The sequence below is a fragment of the Balaenoptera ricei genome, chromosome 11 (assembly GCF_028023285.1).
Source record: "Balaenoptera ricei isolate mBalRic1 chromosome 11, mBalRic1.hap2, whole genome shotgun sequence".
In the NCBI taxonomy this organism is placed as follows: Eukaryota; Metazoa; Chordata; class Mammalia; order Artiodactyla; family Balaenopteridae; genus Balaenoptera; species Balaenoptera ricei.
In genome coordinates this window covers 61258859-61279427 of record NC_082649.1, presented here as the reverse complement: position 1 = coordinate 61279427, position 20569 = coordinate 61258859, and the positions used below count along the sequence as shown (strand labels likewise).

The following is a 20569-nucleotide window of genomic DNA, read 5'->3' as shown; positions in this document are numbered from 1 at the left end:
CTATGGAGTCGTATCATATATAGTATAAGCACCATGCCAAAAAGATCTGAAAATTATAAATTCCAAACTAAATCTGGCCCTAAGATTTTCAAATACGAGATGGTGAATCTCTGTAAAATTAATTGTATCAGATGTGAGGTCAATATCCCCAAGCTTTTGTCATTCTGTACCAAACACACAATTCTGCCACAGGTACATATCACTCATATTACCGTATTTTCTAGTACTTGACTTCACATTGACTCACCATTTTTAAATGAATAAAACTGTTTTTTGAAAGAAATCTCTTATCTCTACCGAAAAAGCTAGTCACCTGAGAGGCTTCCTCTCTGTTAAAAAGGGACATTCTGAAGGATTCGAGAGGTGTTAAAGACACAGTAGTAGCAAATTGAGACTTTCACCTTAAATCATCAGAAAGATCAAAATAAAATGGAAGAGGAAATATTTGCCCTACTATGTGATTCAATGTCATCTAGTGCTAGGTTGGAGTACCATGCGCAAGATCTACTGTCCCCAGAAGTATTTATCCTACACTTTGGGAGGCTTGCTTAGATTGTGTCATCATCCGGTTACTCAGGGAATGACTCCACTAGACAGGAAGCATTGCTGCGGTTGGGAGGTCTGGCTGTACAAAAGCATAATGTAGCAGCAGGGGGGGTAACTCTCTATCTCTGTTCTAGTTCTGTCACCCATAACCTGCTGTGCAGATTTAGCTGGGTCACGTACTGCAGCTGTCTATCAAACTAGCATAAAAATTGTCTTGAAGGCAACTGTCTGAAGCATTCATAGCCTCCACTGCCAAAGGACCCCTCAAGATAATTGGATCTAGAATTGAACACAGACTGACAAGCCAGAACATGACACAGACTAACGGGACCTCCACTCCTCTACTAACTTCAACAACAGCTGCTGTAAATAACGGCCTTCGAAAGCAGCAGAACAAGATCTACTGTAAAAAGAAAATAAGTCAGTCTTCAAAAGTACTTTCAAGTAAACATCAGCTATATATATTTTTAAAAATAAAATAAATGGGGCTATGGACTTCCCCGGTGGCTCAGTAGTTAAGAATCCGCCTGCCAATGCAGGGGACACGGGTTCGAGCCCTGGTCCGGGAAGATCCCACATGCCGCGGAGCAGCTAAACCCGTGCGCCACAACTACTGAGCCTGTGCTCTAGAGCCCGTGAGCCACAGCTACTGAAGCCCGCGCACCTACAGCCCTGTGCTCTGCAACAAGAAAAGCCACCACAATGAGAAGCCCGTGCACCGCAATGAATAGTCCCCGCTCGCTGCAACTAGAGAAAGCCCTCGTGCAGCAACGAAGACCCAACGCCACCAAAAAATAAAATAAAATAGAATAAATAAAAAATAAATGGGGCGAAAGGGAAAATTTTTCCTACAGTACCATCCTGGGAGTTAGAAACGTTGCAAGTTTGAAAATCTCCCTTTTGCAACCATTAAAAAATTTAAAAATAACAACAACACATTGATTTAATGAAGTGATCAAAATTAACATCACCAGTAAAGGGCAAACAGACATCATAAGCCTCCGGATCTGATGGACTGAGAAGAACACAGTATTTCTTCTGGGGCTTACCTGAATCCAATTGTCCAGAAAACATCAGAGAGACCTACATTGAGGGACAGTCTACAAAACATCTGGCCCATTCTTCAGAAATGTCATGAAAGACCAAGAAAGGCTGCAGAACTATTCCAGATTAAGGGCACACGTCTACTAAAATACATGATCCTGGACTGGTTTCGACACCAGAAAACAAGCTATAAAGGACATTATGGGGACAGTTGACAAAACTGGAATACAGATGGCAGATGAGTAAAAGATTTGTATCAATGTTAAATTTCCTGGTTTTGATAACTGTAGTTAAGTAACAGAACATCCATTTCATCAGGAAATACACACTCACATACTAAGGGGTAAGCAGACAATGTGTCTAACTTACTCTCTCACAGTTCAGGAAAAATACTTGTATATGCAGGTAGATATGCAGACTATGATAAATGTTAACAGTAGGTGACTACGGGGAAAGGTAACTGGGAGTTCTTTAATGAAACTAGGTCGAAGAAAATGACTACTTCCCGTCTACTGGCCGCCACTGAGGCCGCCCACCCAAGCCCCAGTATCTGTGTGGACTCACCATTCTTCTGAGAATCCTCAACAGAAGCTTTAGCTCCTTCGGGTCCTCTTTGGATGTCAGTAAATCAGCAAAATTCTCTGCATTTTCGGGAGACAGGCTGTCTGGGTTTTCCCCTCCATACAACTGAACCAGGATAGACAGACACTTGGATGAAACTTCAAAAATTTCAGGATCCTCGTTAGGAAGCTGAAAATTAATAAATTGGACGACTTAAGCTTAACTGAAGATGGTGTTGGTATTCCTCAAGAACCACAGTAAAATTTGGCGTAACAGATAGAATGTCAGTCTGAGTACAAAGTTGAATTAAAGGAGTATTTTTTTGAATGGATCTTTTTCAAAATGCATACAGTAACTCAAACAAGGCTAACAGCACAAAATCAGAAGGAAATCCTGCAGTCCTTTCTTTAATCCCTAGTGATGAATGACCTGTGACAAGCAAAAGACCAACGTATATTTTATATGCATATGTATATATGCATATATTCATACAGGTGTATGTGCATCTATAGATGTGGAAACAGTTTGATTTTTCCGAGGCACAACCCTTACATTCTTGTTTACTTAACTTGTTTAGGAAAATCCACTTTCTAGAAGATATTAAGAAACAGTTTGAACTTGTCTGTTTCCAAATCATTATTGACTAAACAGGCAGAGAGAAAGCATTGTTTCTGTATTAAAAGGTATATTATGAAATAATAATCATACCATAAGCATTTTAACCTTTTAACGTTTAAAGTTTTATTTTATTTCTAATAGCTTTGTTGAGCTATAATTCCTGTGACATACAATTCAGTCATTTAACGTATATCTGCCATTCAATGGTTTTTAGTATTTTTCAGAGTTGTGCAACCACCAACAGAACCAATTTTAGAATTTTTTCATTACCTGAAAAAGAAACCCTGTACCCTGTAACCGTTACCTTCACGTCATCTCTTCCTCTCTACCCCCAGTCCCTGCCCAGTGCTAACGTGCTTTCTGTCTCTCTGGCTTTGCCTATTCTGGACATTTCAGATACTTGAAATCATACAAAATATGACCCTATCTGACTGGCTTCTTTCACTTAGCATGTTCTCAAGATTCATCCATGCTGTAGCATGTATTCGTATTTCATTTCTTTTTATTATGTAGTAATATTCCATTGTATGGATATACCATATTTTGTTTATCCATTCATCGGTTGATGGACATTTGAGTTGTTTTCACCTTTTGACTAGTATGAATAACACTGCTGTGAACATGTGTGCAAATGTTTTCGTGCAGACAAGTATTTGTTTCTCTTGGGTATATACTTAGAAGTGGAGGTGCTGAGTCATGTGATAACACTATGTGTAACTTTTTGAGGAGCTGCCAGACTGTTTTCCAAAGCTGCCATTAGCACCAGCAATGCGTGAGGTTTCCAGTTTTCCCACATCCTCACCAACACTTGTTATTACCTATATTTTTTTTAATTTTTATTTATTTATTTATTTATTTATTTATTTATTTATTTATGGCTGTGTTGGGTCTTCATTTCTGTGCGAGGGCTTTCTCTAGTTGCGGCAAGTGGGGGCCACTCTTCATCGCGGTGCGCTGGCCTCTCATTATCGCGGCCTCTCTTGTTGCGGAGCACAGGCTCCAGACGCGCAGGCTCAGTAATTGTGGCTCACGGGCCCAGTTGCTCCGCGGCATGTGGGATCTTCCCAGACCAGGGCTCGAACACGTGTCCCCTGCATTGGCAGGCAGATTCTCAACCACTGCGCCACCAGGGAAGCCCTAACTATATTTTTAATTACAGTCATCCTAGTGCGTGTGGAGTGGTAACTCATGGTGGTCTTTCATTTGTACTTCCCTGATGGCTAATGATGTTGAAAATCTTTTCATGTGCTTATTGTCCATTTGCATATTGTCTTTGGAGAAATGTCTAGTCAGATACTTTGCCCACTTTTTAAGATAGGTCATATGTCTTTTTAGAATTGAGTCTAAGTGTTCTTTATATATTTTAAATACAAATCCCTTAGCAGATACATGATTTTCAAAAACGTTTTCCCATTCTGTGGGTTGCCTTTTCACTTTCTTGATAGTGTCCTTTTTAAAAAAAAATATTTATTCACTTATTTGGCTGTGCCAGGTCTAGTTGCGGCATGTGGGATCTAGTTCCCTGACCAGGTATCGAACCTGGGCCCCCTGCACTGGGGGCGCATAAGAGAGTCTCAGCCACTGGACCACCAGGGAAGTCCCTTGATAGTGTCCTTTGAAGCACAAAATATTTTTTATTTTGATGAAGTCAAATTTATCCATTTTTTAAAAGATTTTTTTGATGTGGACCATTTTTAAAGTCTTGATTGAATTTGTTATAATATTGCTTCTATTTTATGTTTTTTTGGGTTTCTGGCCACAAGGCATGTGGGATCTTAGCTCCCCGACCAGGGAATGAACCCACACCCCCTGCATGGGAAGGAAAAGTCTTAACCACTGGACCACCAGGGAAGTCCCTATCTGTTCCTTTTATTCCTTGTGATTTTGGTGTCAAACCTAAGAAACCATTGCCTATTTCAAGGTCCTGAGATTTAAGCTTCTTCTGAGAATTTTTATAGTTTTAGCTCTTACATTTATTTTTAAGAACTTTATAGTTTCAGCTTTTACATTTAGGTCTTGATCCATTTTGAGTTAATTTTTGTATATGGTATGAGTAGGCGACCACCTTCATTCTTTTGCATGTGAATAAATCTTATTTTGAGATATTTGCAGGTTCATATACCATTGTAAGAAACAATACAAAGAGATACCACACATACTTCACCCAACTTCCCCAATGGAAACATCTTGCATAACTATAGTACAAGATCACAATCAGGAAATTAACATGTATATTAGGACAGCCACTCCTGCTTTTTAAAAATTAATATTTGCATGGTATATACTTTTCAACCTTTTACTTTCAACCTGCCTGCATCATGATATTTGAAGTGAGATTTTTGTAGACAACATACTGTTGGACCATGTTTTGTTATCCATTCTAGTCATCTCTGTCTTTTAATTGGTGCATTTAGACCATTTACATTTTTATGATAAATATTAAGATGCTAGGGTTTAAGTCTAACATGCAATTTTATTGTCTTCTGTTTATTTTCCCTGCTTCTTATTTTTCTGATTCCCTCTCTCTTTCTTTAACCTTCCTGTGGGTTACTTGAACATTTGTTTTATGTTTTCATTAAGAATTATTAAATTCTCTTTTACTCCCAATATTATTTTCTTAGGGTTGCCGTAACAAAGTACCACAAACTGGGTGGCATAAACAACAGAAATGTATTACCTCGCGGTTCTGGAAGCTAGAAGTTCAAAATCAAACAGCAGGACCCTGCTCCCTCTGAAACTCATAGTAGAATCTTCCCTTGCTTCTTCCTAGTTTCTGATGACTTGCTGGAAACCTCTGGCATTTCTTAGCTTGCGGCTGCATAATTCCCATCTCTGCCTCCGCCATCACATGGCTTACTCCCTGTGTGTGTCTGAATTTACACGGTTGTCTTCTTACAAAGACACCAGTCATATTGGATTAGGGGCCCACCCTACTTGAGTATGACCTCATCTTAACTAACTACATCTAGACCGTCAGTATTTTCAAATGAGGTTTAATATTCTGAAGTGCTGGGAGTCAGGACTTCAACATATCATTTTTGTGGCGGACACAATTCAACCCATTACACTTCCTATCAACTTTCTTTTGTGCTCAGCTGTTTATTCACCTTGCTTTCTCTCCTTCTGGCTGTTATGCTTCCCCAAATGTCTGGTGGTCCTTGGCTTTCTATTCTATGAATGAAAGATTGGGCAGATTATTATAGGCAGCTGGCTTCAATTTCCTTTGCATTTGTATATGTCTGTTTCTTCAAGTTGCCTCCTCTGTCTGTGTTCTATGATTTCCTCAAACTCCACAATGCTTCTTTCTAGGGCATAACCCCATACTAGAAATCACATCAGATAGACAGTTCATTCTCTTTACAGTGCAGTTCTTGACCTATTATGTTGCAATAAAGCAGAGCAAAATGAATAAGGGAAGGGGACTGACAGGCCTGCCTGTTCTAAATGTGCATCTTCAATTAGCCTGGTAAGTGCCTAGGGCCTCCAGCAGTTTTCCACTCTGAGTTTATAGATCATCTGCATCTGTTCCTACCTTCTGGTTAGTTTTTTCCTATGTATGTTCTGGGTGATAGGTTTCTTCACTATATTTCGATTCAGTTCCATCTGCTTTCTATCATCTAGTAACTGCACAAAATTTCTTTTCCACTAACAGCTTCTCCTTCCATTCTCCCATGATTGTAAGATATTTAATCCTTTCTCTACTTTCATAGCTTTTGGGTAGTTAGTGAGATAGGCACAGGCATTCATGCTTCTATTTCAGTCTACTTTAACATTTCTTCATTTCTGAGTTAGTTTTGCTTCATTGTTGAAATGATGGGAGGATGCTTATCGTAAGTAATAATTTCAAAGATGGCTTACTGATAGAGGAGGGGCAAGATGGCGGAAGAGTAAGACGCGGAGATCACCTTCCTTCCCACAGATACAGTAGAAATACATCTACACGTGGAACTGCTCCTACAGAACACCCACTGAACGCTGGCAGAAGACGTCAGACCTCCCAAAAGGCAAGAAAATCCCCACGTACTTGGGTAGGGTAAAAGAAAAAAGAAATAACAGAGACAAAAGAATAGGGACGGGACCTGCGCCAGTGGGAGGGAGCCGTGAAAGAGGAAAGGTTTCCAGGCACTAGGAAGCCCCTTCGCGGGCAGAGATTGCGGGTGGCAGAGGGAGGAAGCTTCGGAGCCGCGGAGGAGAGCGCAGCCACAGGGGTGCGGAGGGCAAAGCGGAGAGATTCCCGCACAGAGGCTCGGCGCCAACCAGCACTCACCAGCCCGAGAGGCTTGTCTGCTCACCCGCCGGGGCGGGCGGGGGCTGCGAGCTGAGGCTCGGGCTTTGGTGCTAGCCGGGAGGGAGTGCGAGAAAAAGTCTGCAGCTGCCGAAGAGGCAGGAGACTTTTTCTTGCCTCTTTGTTTCGCGGCGCGCAAGGAGAGGGGATTCAGAGCGCTGCCTAAACGAAATCCAGAGACGGGTGCAAGCCGCGGCTATCAGCGCGGATCCCACAGCAACAGGGGCGCAGAGGGAAAAACGGAGAGATTCCCGCACAGAGGCTCAGCGCCGAGCAGCATTCACCAGCCCGAGAGGCTTGTCTGCTCACCCGCTGGGGCAGGCGGGGCTGGGAGCTGAGGCGCGGGCTTCGGTCGGATCGCAGGGAGAGGACTGGGGTTGGCGGCGTTAACACAGCCTGAAGGGGAGGGAGCCGGAGAGGAGGTCTGCAGCCGCCGAAGAGGCAAGAGACTTTTTATTGCCTCTTTGTTTCACGGCGCGCAAGGAGAGGGGATTCAGAGCACCGCCTAGATGAACTCCAGAGGCGGGCGCGAGCCACGGCTAACAGCACGGACCCCAGAGACGGGCGCGAGCCGCAGCCATCAGCGCGGACCCCAGAGACTGGTAGGAAACGCTAAGGCTGCTGCTGCCGCCACCAAGAAGCCTGTGTGCGAGCACAGGTCACTCTCCACACTGCCCCTCCCGGGAGCCGGTGCAGCTCGCCACTGCCAGGCTCCCGTGAGCCGGGGACAACTTCCCCGGGAGAACACACGGCGCGCCTCAGGCTGCTGCAACGTCACGACGCCTCTGACGCCGCAGGCTCGCCCTGCCTCCTCCTTACCGCTCCCTCCCCCGGCCTGAGTGAGCCAGAGCCCCCGAAGCAGCTGCTCCTTTAACCCCGTTCTGTCTGGGCGGGGAACGGACGCCCTCAGGCGACGTACATGCAGAGGCGGGTCCAAATCCAAAGCTGAACGCTGGGAGCTGTACGAACAAAGAAGAGAAAGGGAAATCCCTCCCAGCAGCCTCAGAAGCAGCGGATTAAAGCTCCACAAACAACTTGATGTGCCTGCATCTGTTGAATACCTGAATAGACAACGAATCATCCCAAATTCAAAAGGTGGACTTTAGGAGCAGGATATATTAATTTCCCCTTTTCCTTTTTTTGTGAGTGTATATGTGTATGCTTCTGGGTGAGATTTTGTCTGTATAGCTTTGCTTTCACCATCAGTCGTAGGGTTAGGTCCGTCCATTTTTTTTTTTTTTTTTACTTAAAAAAATTTTTTTTTCCTAATATATGTTTTCTTAATAATTTTTTCCGTATTTTCTATTTTTAGAAATTAAAAAAACTTTTAATAAGTTTTTTCATATTTTTTATTTTTAAAAATTAAAATTTTTTTTCTTAATAAATTTTTTTCTTAAAAATTTTTTTCTTATTTTTTACTATAAAAAATTAATAAATCTATTTTTAAAAATTAAAAAAAAATTTTTTCTGAATACATTTACTCTTAATAATTTTTTTCTTATTTTTTATTATAATAGCTTTATTTTATTTTATTTTATCCTCTTTTTTTCTTTCTATTTTTTTCTCCCTTATATTCTGAGCTGTGTGGATGAAAGGCTTTTGGTGCTCCAGCCAGGAATCAGGGCTGTGCCTCTGAGGTGGGAGAGCCAACTTCAGGACACTGGTCCACAAGAGACCTACCAGTTCCACGTAATACCAGACGGCAAAAATCTCTCAGAGATCTCCATCTCAACATCAAGACCCAGCTTCACTCAACGACCAGCAAGCTACAGGGCTGGACACCCTATGCCAAACAACTAGCAAGACAGGAACACAGCCCCATCCATTACCAGGGAGGCTGCCTAAAATCATAAGGCCACAGACACCCCAAAACACACCACCAGACGTGGACGTGCCCACCAGAAAGACAAGATTCAACCTCATCCACCAGAACACAGGCAATAGTCCCCTCCACCAGGAAGCCTACACAACCCACTGAACCAACCTTACCCACTGGGGACAGATACCAAAAACAACGGGAACTACGAACCTGCAGCCTGTGAAAAGGAGACCCCAAACACAGTAAGATAAGCAAAATGAGACAACAGAAAAACACACAGCAGATGAAGGAGCAGGGTCAAAACACACCAGACATAACAAATGAAGAGGAAATAGGTAGTCTACCTGAAAAAGAATTCAGAATAATGATAGTAAGGATGATCCAAAATCTTGGAAATAGAATAGACAAAATGCAAGAAACATTTAACAAGGACATAGAAGAACTAAAGAGGAACCAAGCAACGATGAAAAACACAATAAATGAAATTAAAAATACTCTAGATGGGATCAATAGCAGAATAACTGAGGCAGAAGAAAGGATAAGTGACCTGGAAGATAAAATGGTGGAAATAACTACTGCAGAGCAGAATAAAGAAAAAAGAATGAAAAGAACTGAGGACAGTCTCAGAGACCTCTGGGACAACATTAAACGCACCAACATTCGAATTATAGGGGTCCCAGAAGAAGAAGAGAAAAAGAAAGGGACTGAGAAAATATTTGAAGAGATTATAGTTGAAAACTTCCCTAATATGGGAAAGGAAATAGTTAATCAAGTCCAGGAAACACAGAGAGTCCCATACAGGATAAACCCAAGGAGAAACACACCAAGACACATATTAATCAAACTGTCAAAAATTAAATATAAAGAAAACATATTAAAAGCAGCAAGGGAAAAACAACAAATAACACACAAGGGAATCCCCATAAGGTTAACATCTGATCTTTCAGCAGAAACTCTGCAAGCCAGAAGGGAGTGGCAGGATATACTTAAAGTGATGAAGGAGAAAAACCTACAACCAAGATTACTCTACCCAGCAAGGATCTCATTCAGATGTGATGGAGAAATTAAAACCTTTACAGACAAGCAAAAGCTGAGAGAGTTCAGCACCACCAAACCAGCTTTACAACAAATGCTAAAGGAACTTCTCTAGGCAACAAACACAAGAGAAGGAAAACACCTACAATAACAAACCCAAAACATTTAGGAAAATGGGAATAGGAACATATATATCGATAATTACCTTGAACGTAAATGGATTAAATGCTCCCACCAAAAGACACAGACTGGCTGAATGGATACAAAAACAAGACCCATATATATGCTGTCTACAAGAGACCCACTTCAGACCTAGAGACACATACAGACTGAAAGTGAGGGGATGGAAAAAGATATTCCATGCAAATGGAAATCAAAAGAAAGCTGGAGTAGCAATTCTCATATCAGACAAAATAGACTTTAAAATAAAGAATATTATAAGAGACAAAGAAGGACACTATATAATGATCAAGGGATCGATCCAAGAGGAAGGTATAACAATTGTAAATATTTATGCACCCAACATAGGAGCACCTCAATACATAAGGCAAATACTAACAGCCATAAAAGGGGAAATCGACAGCAACACAATCATAGTAGGGGACTTTAACACCCCACTTTCACCAATGGACAGATCATCCAAAATGAAAATAAATAAGGAAACACAAGCTTGAAATGATACATTAAACAAGATGGACTTAATTGATATTTATAGGACATTCCACCCAAAAACAACAGAATACACATTTTTCTCCAGTGCGCATGGAACATTCTCCAGGATAGATCATATCTTGGGTCACAAATCAAGCCTTGGTAAATTTAAGAACATTGAAATCGTATCAAGTATCTTTTCTGACCACAACGCTATGAGACTAGATATCAATTACAGGAAAAGATCTGTAAAAAATACAAACACATGGAGGCTACACAATACACTACTTAATAACGAAGTGATCACTGAAGAAATCAAAGGGGAAATCAAAAAATACCTAGAAACAAATGACAATGGAGATACGACGACCCAAAACCTATGGGATGCAGCAAAAGCAGTGCTAAGAGGGAAGTTTATAGCAATACAAGCCTACCTCAAGAAACAGGAAACATCTCGAATAAACAATCTAACCTTGCACCTAAAGCAATTAGAGAAAGAAGAGCAAAAAAACCCCAAAGCTAGCAGAAGGAAAGAAATCATAAAGATCAGGTCAGAAATAAATGAAAAAGAAATGAAGGAAACAATAGCAAAAATCAATAAAACTAAAAGCTGGTTCTTTGAGAAGATAAACAAAATTGATAAACCATTAGCCAGACTCATCAAGAGAAAAAGGGAGAAGACTCAAATCAATAGAATTAGAAATGAAAAAGGAGAAGTAACCACTGACACTGCAGAAATACAAAAGATCATGAGAGATTACTACAAGCAACTCTACGCCAATAAAATGGACAACCTGGAAGAAATGGACAGATTCTTAGAAATGCACAAACTGCCGAGACTGAACCAGGAAGAAATAGAAAATATGAACAGACCAATCACAAGCACTGAAATTGAAACTGTGATTAAAAACCTTCCAACAAACAAAAGCCCAGGACCAGATGGCTTCACAGGTGAATTCTATCAAACATTTAGAGAAGAGCTAACACCTATCCTTCTCAAACTCTTCCAAAATATTGCAGAGGGAGGAACACTCCCAAACTCATTCTACGAGGCCACCATCACCCTGATACCAAAACCAGACAAAGATGTCACAAAGAAAGAAAACTACAGGCCAATATCACTGATGAACATAGATGCAAAAATCCTCAACAAAATACTCGCAAACAGAATCCAACAGCACATTAAAAGGATCATACACCATGATCAAGTGGGGTTTATCCCAGGAATGCAAGGATTCTTCAATATACGTAAATCAATCAATGTGATACACCATATTAACAAATTGAAGGAGAAAAACCATATGATCATCTCAATAGATGCAGAGAAAGCTTTCGACAAAATTCAACACCCATTTATGATAAAAGCCCTGCAGAAAGTAGGCATAGAGGGAACTTTCCTCAACATAATAAAGGCCATATATGACAAACCCACAGCCAACATTGTCCTCAATGGTGAAAAACTGAAACCATTTCCACTAAGATCAGGAACAAGACAAGGTTGCCCACTCTCACCACTATTATTCAACATAGTTTTGGAAGTGTTAGCCACAGCAATCAGAGAAGACAAAGAAATAAAAGGAATCCAAATCGGAAAAGAAGAAGTAAAGCTGTCACTGTTTGCAGATGACATGATACTATACATAGAGAATCCTAAAGATGCTACCAGAAAACTCCTAGAGCTAATCAATGAATTTGGTAAAGTTGCAGGATACAAAATTAATGCACAGAAATCTCTTGCATTTCTATACACTAATGACGAAAAATCTCAAAGTGAAATTAAGAAAACACTCCCGTTTACCATTGCAACAAAAAGAATAAAATATCTAGGAATAAACCTACCTAAGGAGACAAAAGACCTGTATGCAGAAAATTATAAGACACTGATGAAAGAAATTAAAGATGATACAAATAGGTGGAAAGATATACCATGTTCCTGGATTGGAAGAATCAACATTGTGAAAATGACTCTACTACCCAAAGCAATCTACAGATTCAATGCAATCCCTATCAAACTACCACTGGCATTTTTCACAGAACTAGAACAAAAAATTTCACAATCTGTATGGAAACACAAAAGACCCCGAATAGCCAAAGCAATCTTGAGAACGAAAAATGGAGCTGGGGGAATCAGGCTCCCTGACTTCAGACTATATTACAAAGCTACAATAATCAAGACAGTTTGGTACTGGCACAAAAACAGAAATATTGATCAATGGAACAGGATAGAAAGCCCAGAGATAAACCCACGCACATATGGTCACCTTATCTTTGATAAAGGAGGCAAACATATACAGTGGAGAAAAGACAGCCTCTTCAATAAGTGGTGCTGGGAAAATTGGACAGATACATGTAAAAGTATGAAATTAGAACACTCTCTGACACCATGCACAAAAATAAACTCAAAATGGATTAAAGACCTAAGTGTAAGACCAGACACTATCAAACTCTTAGAGGAAAACATAGGCAGAACACTCTATGACATACATCACAGCAAGATTCTTTTTGACCCAGCTCCCAGAGAAATGGAAATAAGAACACAAATAAACAAATGGGACCTAATGAAACTTAAAAGCTTTTGTACAGCAAAGGAAACCATAAACAAGACCAAAAGACAACCCTCAGAATGGGAGAAAATATTTGCAAATGAAGCAACTGACAAAGGATTAATCTCCAAGATTTACAAGCAGCTCATGCAGCTCAATAACAAAAAAACAAACAACCCAATCCAAAAATGGGCAGAAGACCTAAATAGACATTTCTCCAAAGAAGATATACAGATGGCCTACAGACACATGAAAGAATGCTCAACATCATTAATCATTAGAGAAATGCAAATCAAAACTACAATGAGATATCATCTCACACCGGTCAGAATGGCCATCATCAAAAAATCTAGAAACAATAAATGCTGGAGAGGGTGTGGAGGAAAGGGAACTCTCTTGCACTGTTGATGGGAATGTAAATTGATACAGCCACTATGGAGAACAGTATGGAGGTTCCTTAAAAAACTACAAATAGAACTACCATACGATCCAGCAATCCCACTACTGGGCATATACCCTGAGAAAACCATAGTTCAAAAAGAGTCATGTACCAAAATGTTCATTGCAGCTCTATTTACAATAGCCAGGACATGGAAGCAACCTAAATGTCCATAGACAGATGAATGGATAAAGAAGATGTGGCACATATATACAATGGAATATTACTCAGCCATAAAAAGAAATGAAATGGAGGTATTTGTAATGAGGTGGATGGAGTTAGAGTCTGTCATACAGAGTGAAGTAAGTCAGAAAGAGAAAAACAAATACAGTATGCTAACACATATATACGGAATCTAAGGAAAAAAAAAAGCCATGAAGAACCTAATGGCAAGACGGGAATAAAGACACAGACCTACTAGAGAATGGACTTGAGGATATGGGGAGGGGGTGGGGTGAGATGTGACAGGGTGAGAGAGTGTCATGGACATATATACACTACCAAATGTAAAATAGATAGCTAGTGGGAAGCAGCCGCATAGCACAGGGAGATCAGCTCGGTGCTTTGTGACCACCTAGAGGGGTGGGATGGGGAGGGTGGGAGGGAGGGAGATGCAAGAGGGAAGAGATATGGGAACATATTGTATATGTATAACTGATTCACTTTGTTATAAAGCAGAAGCTAACACACCATTGTAAGGCAATTATACTTCAATAAAGATGTTTAAAAAAAAAAAAAAAGATGGCTTATTTCTTGGATCCTTGTAAACTTGATAATGTTTGTGTTTTGTTTTGTTTTTTATGCCCTGCCCCACCACTACCCAAAAGATTGTGATGGTATAAAAATCTTTCCATCTTCCCTGGACTAACAGGATAAGAATATACCCAAGTGCTTGCAAAAACAAACTAGCAGAAAAAGACACGAAACAATGGTTTTTAAGACACTAGACATCAGGTACTGTAGAACAGTGATGCCCAAGGGATGGAGAACAATTGAGGTGAGCTCTACTCTTGTCCCAGGTCAGAGGCTTACGAGGTCACCAGGCTTAAGCACAGGGACGGCAACTGAGGTGGATGCCAGCAGATTTTTTAAGTTGAGGAGACAGAGTGAAAAGTCTCAGAAAACCAAAGCAGCTAGAGTTCATAGGACAAAGTACCAGAGAGAAGAGAGCAGGCCAAAGCTCACTCTGAAGACACAGGTAACCTGGATAGCACTTTATCCATTAGAGAAAATGAATTTACGGTTAAAAACCTTCCTACAAAGAAAACTACAGGCCCAGATGGCTTTATTGGTGAATTCAACTATAGATTCAAGGAAGAAGTAATACCAAGTCTATACAAATTCTTCCAGAAAGCTAAAGGAAATGGAAACTTCCAAACTCATTCTATGTGGCCAGTACTACCCTGATACCAAAACTAGACAAACACATTCCAAGAAAAGACAACTTCAGTCCAATAGCCCTTATGAATATAGATGAAAAAATCTTCAGCAAAGTGTTAGCAAACCAAATTCAGCAACATACTAAAAGGATTGTACACTACGGCCAATTGGGATTTATCCTAGGAATATAAGGCTAGTTTAGCATCTAAAAATCAATGTTACGTGCAATATTAATAGAATAAAAGACAAAAATTATAAGAGCCTTTCAACAGTCATAGAATAAGCATTTGACAAAATTAAAACCCCTTTTAGGATTAAAAAAACTCAACAAATTATAAATAGAACAGAACTTTCTCAAATTGATAAAGGATATCTAGGGAAAAATCTACAGCTGACACCATACTTAACGGGTAAAGAGTGGATTCCTTCCCTCTAAGATCATGAACAAGATAGACGTCCATTCTTGCCAGGTCTATTCACCACTACATTGGAAGTTCTAGCTAGGGCCAAAAAGGCAAGGAAAAGAAAGAAAAATCATCTAGAAAGGCAAACCCTATTTGCAGATTACATGATCTTACATACAGAAAATCCTAGAGAATCCACTTTTTTACTATAAAAATAAACAATTTCTGCAAGGTGGCAGAATATGAGATCAACATACACTAATATGTATAAAATAGGTAACTAATGAGAACCTGCTGTATAGCACAGAGAACTCTACTTAATGCTCTGTGGTGACCTAAATGGGAAGGAAATCCAAAAAGGAGGGGATATATGTATACACATAGTTGATTCACTTCGCTGTACAGCAGAAACTAACACAACACTGTAAAGCAACTATACCCCAATAAAAAAATCAATTGTATCTCCATACACTGGCAATGAAGAATCTGAAAACTAAATTAAGAAAACAATTTCACTTACAATAGCATCAAAAATAATAGAATATTTAGAACTAATGTTGAAAGAAGTACATAACTTGTACACTGAAAACTGAAACATTCTTGGAAAAAATTAAACAAGGTACATAAATGGTAAAACATTCCATGTTCAAGGATTGGAAGAGTTAACATTATTAAGTTGGCAACATGCCCTAAACTGATCTACAGATTAAAAGCATTCAGAGTTGCAGCTGGATTTTTTTTTTTTCCAGAAATTGATGATGCTAAAATTCATATGGAAATGCAAGGGACTAAGAATAGCCAAAACAAACTTACAAAAGAAGAATAAATTTGGAGGGATCACATTTCCCAATTTCAAATTTTGCTACAAAGCTACAGTAATCCAGTCAATGTAGTACTGGAATAAGGACATGCATAATGATCAATGGAATAGAATTTAGAGCCCAAAATTAAACCCTTACATTTATGGTAAATTGATTTTCAACAAGAGTGCCAAGACAATTTAATGGGGCGGGGGGAGAAAAATGGTCTTTTCAACAAATGGTGCTGAGACAACTAGATAGCCATACGCAAAAGAACGAAGTTGGACCCGTACACCACACCACATCCAAAAATTATCTCCAAATGGATCAAATATCTAAATACAAGAGCTAAACATATAAAACTTTTAGAAGAAAACATAGGAGTAATTACACCTTTGTGTCCTTGGGTTAGGCAATGGTTTCTTGGGTATGATACCAAAAGCACAAGCAACAACCAAAACAAATGTGATAAACTGGACTTCATCAAAATTAAAACATTTTGTGCTGTAAATGATACCATGAAGAGAGTAAAAAGACCACCCACAGAATAAGAGAAAATTGCTATAAATCTAATACCTAATAAGGGACTTGCATACACACACAATATAAAAACTCTTACAACTCAGTAATAAAAAGACAAATAACATAATTTTTAAAGGGCAAAGAAAATAGACATTTCTTCCAAAAAGGTATATAAATGGTCAATAACCACAGGAAAAGATATTCAACATCATCAGCCATCAGGGAAATGCAAATCAAAACCACTATGAGATACCACTTCACACCCACTAGGATGGCTATAATTAAGAATACAGATAATGACAAGTGTTGGTGAGTGTGTGGGGAAACTAGAACCTTCATACATTGCTGGTGCTGATGGCAGCTTTGTAAAACACTCTGTATTTCCTCAAAAGGTTAAACAGACTGATCATAGGACTGAGCAATTCCACTCTTAGATACATACTCAAGAGAAAGAAAGCACATTTACACAAAAACTTGTACACAATTGTTCACAGCAGCCTTATTCAAAATAGCCAAAAAGTGTTAACAACCCAAATGTCCATAATAAATGGATAAGCAACTATGGTGTATCTATACAAGAGAATATTATTTGCCAAAACAAAGAATGAAGTACTGATACATGCTACAGACATGAATGAACCTTGGAAAAAACATCATGCTAAGAGAAAGGCCAGATATTATATAGTTCCATATATAAGAAATATCCAGAATAGGCCAATCTATAGAAACAGAAAGTAAATTAGGGATTGACAAGGGTCTGGAGGGGAGAGAATGGGGAGTGACTCTTAATGAATATGAAATTCCTTTCTGAACATTCAGACGAAGATGTTCTGGAATTAGATCATGGTGATGGTGCACAACTCTGAGAAAATACTAAACAGCAGTGAACTGTACACTTTACAGGGGTTAAAGGTACAAATTACTTCCTGATAAATCTTTTTCAAAAAAACAATAGCAACTCTGCACAGAGTCTTCAAGAAAAACGAAGAGGAGAGAATACTTCCCAACTCATTTGCTGAGACCAACAGTACCCTGATACCAAAACCAGACAAAAACAGTATAAAAAAGTAAACTACAAAGCATGAACACAGATGCACAAATTCTAAACAAAATTATAGCAAATCAAAGGATAATAATATTAAATAAAGGAACAATAAAATATTAAAAGGATAATAATAAGACAATACATCCTGACTGGAGTGTATCCTGGAAATGTAGGTCTGTTTAATGTTCAAAAAAATCAGTCAATGTAATAAATCATATGTATTAATTTCCCAGGGCTACCATCATAATAAAGGATCACGAACTAGGTGGGTTAAAACAACAAAAATTTATCTTCTCACAGTTCTGGAGGCTAGAAGTCTGAAATCAAGGCAGAGCCATGCCCCTTCTGAAGCCTCCAGGGGGGAATCCCTCCTTGCTTCCTCCAGCCTCCAATAGCCCCAGACGTTCCTTGGTTTGTGGCAGCAGAACTCCAATCTCTGCCTGCATCGTCACATTGCATTCTCCCTTGTGTCTCTGGCTTCATATGGCCATCTTCTTATAAGGACAGCAGTCATAATGGATTAGGGAGCCCTCACTATTCCAGTATGACTTCATCTTAACAAATTACATACACATGCAATGAGCCTATTTCCAAATAAAGTTCCATTCTGAGGTACTGGGGGGTTAGGATTTTAACACATATTTTTTGAGGGATACAGTCAACCCATAACACCATAATAACTAAAAAAGAAAAACCATATGATCATCTCAATAGAAAAAGTACTTAACAATATTCAACACCTATTTCTAACAAAAACTCAGCAAACAAGGAGTGGAAGGAAACATTCTTTAGCCTGATAAAAAATATGTCAGAGACTGAATGCCTCACCCTGAGATCAGAAAGACAGATAGGAAAATCTGCTCTCACCACTTCCACTCAACATGGGAGGTTCTGGTCAGCACAGTCAGGCCAAAATAAATTAATAAATAAAAGGCATCCAGATTGGAAAGGAAGACTTAATTGCTTATTTGCAGAAGACATGATTCTCGACGTAGAAAATCCAATGGAATTCACAAACAACCCACTAGAATCCATAAATGAGTTTAACACAGTTAACAAAGACATTAAATGGAAAAGAGATACATGCACTCCAATGTTCATAGCAGCATTATTTACAGTTGTCAAGACATGGAAGCAACCTACATGTCCATCAACAGATGAATGGATAAAGAAGATGCAGTATATAAATATATAAATAACTATATATATATACACACATATATATATATACACACACACACACACACCCAATGGAATACTATTTGGCCATAAAAAGAATGAAATTTTGCCATTTGCACCAATATGGATGGACTTGGAGGGCATTATGCTCAGTGAAATAAGTGGGACGGAGAAAGACAAATACTGTATGATACCACTTACATGTGGAATCTTAAAAATACAACAAACTAGTGAGTATAACAAAAAAGAAGCAGACTCACAGATACAGAGAACAAACTAGTGGTTACCAATGGGGAGAGGGAGGAGGGAGGGGCAATATATCAATAGGAGTAGGGGACTAAGAGGTACAAACTATTAGGTATAAAATAAGCTACAAGGGGGACTTCCCTGGTGGTTCAGTGGGTAGGACTCCATGCTCCAAGTGCAGGGGGCCTGGGTTCGATCCCTGGTCGGGGAACTACATCCCGCATGCATGCCGCAACTAAGAGTTCACATGCTGCAACTAGGAGTATGCAAGCCATAACTGAGAAGTCCACATGCCGCAACTAAGAGCCTGCATGCCGGAACTAAGAAGCCCACAGGCTGCAACTAAGAGTCCGCATGCTGCAACTGGGACCCGGCACAGTCAAAATAAATAAATAAATACTAAAAAAAAAATAAATCATTTTTAAAAAATAAAATAAGCTATAAGGATATACTGTACAACATGGGGAATACAGCCAACATTTTACAATAACTATAAATGGAGCATAACCTTTAAAAATTATGAATCACTATATTGTACCCCCATAACATTATATAATGTTGCATAGCAACTACACTTCAATAAAATATAATTTTAAAAAATTTTAAAGCGAAATAAGCACATGTGAGTATATCTGCATATACAAAGTTATTCATTGCAATGCTATAAGTGAAAAAATTATAAACAATCTAAATGTCCAACAGTAAATAATTATAATATGTACTCATAAAAAAAAACATCATGTACAATAACATCTAAAAAAATTCAAAGATTTAGGGATAAATCTGACAAAAGATGAAAGACCTGTACACTAAAACCCACAAAATACTGCCGAGAGAAATAAGAGGATCCATATAACTGGAGGGATATATCTTGTTCATGAGTGAGAATACCCAATTTTGTTAAAATGCCAATTCTCCCCAAATTAAGACTAAATGCAATCCCAATCGAAACCCCAATAGGTTTTTTTTTTTTTTTGGTAGAAATCAACAAACTGATTCTAAGTTTTTATATTATACATGTATATATTAGTTAAAAGAATAATATTACCTGATTTCAAGACATTATTATAAAGCTGAAAAAATTAAAACAGTATGGCATTGACATAAAGTTAGACACAGATCACAGCCCAGGAACTAGACCCTCACAAATACAACTGAGTTTTGACAAAGGTGCAATGGCAATACAGTTGAGAATATAGTTTCAACAAATGTGCTCAAACAATATGCAGAAACATAAACTTCAATCTAGACCTTTTACCACGTACCAGAATTAACTCAAAATAGTTGATAGCATGCGTCAATTCTAGGGTTAGCTAAGGTAGCTCAGAACCACCAAGGAACATCCACACTAAATGAAAGAAGCCAGAATCCTCAGGAATCCCTGAAACTCATATGGTTCTTTAAAAAATATATATTGATAGACCTAAATATAAAACCTACCACTGTAAAATT

General features: G+C 38.9%; 1 protein-coding gene across 4 annotated transcripts in view; it reads right to left on the bottom strand.

Annotated features, from left to right (window-relative positions):
- ULK4 (unc-51 like kinase 4) overlaps positions 1–20569 on the bottom strand; it is a 539805-nt gene that overhangs the window by 119576 nt on the left and 399660 nt on the right. For all 4 annotated transcript variants that reach the window (XM_059939363.1, XM_059939366.1, XM_059939365.1 and 1 more), the window contains one exon: positions 2155–2340. In XM_059939363.1, the coding sequence (XP_059795346.1) occupies positions 2155–2340 (186 nt within the window). The remainder of the gene's footprint in view (positions 1–2154; positions 2341–20569) is intronic.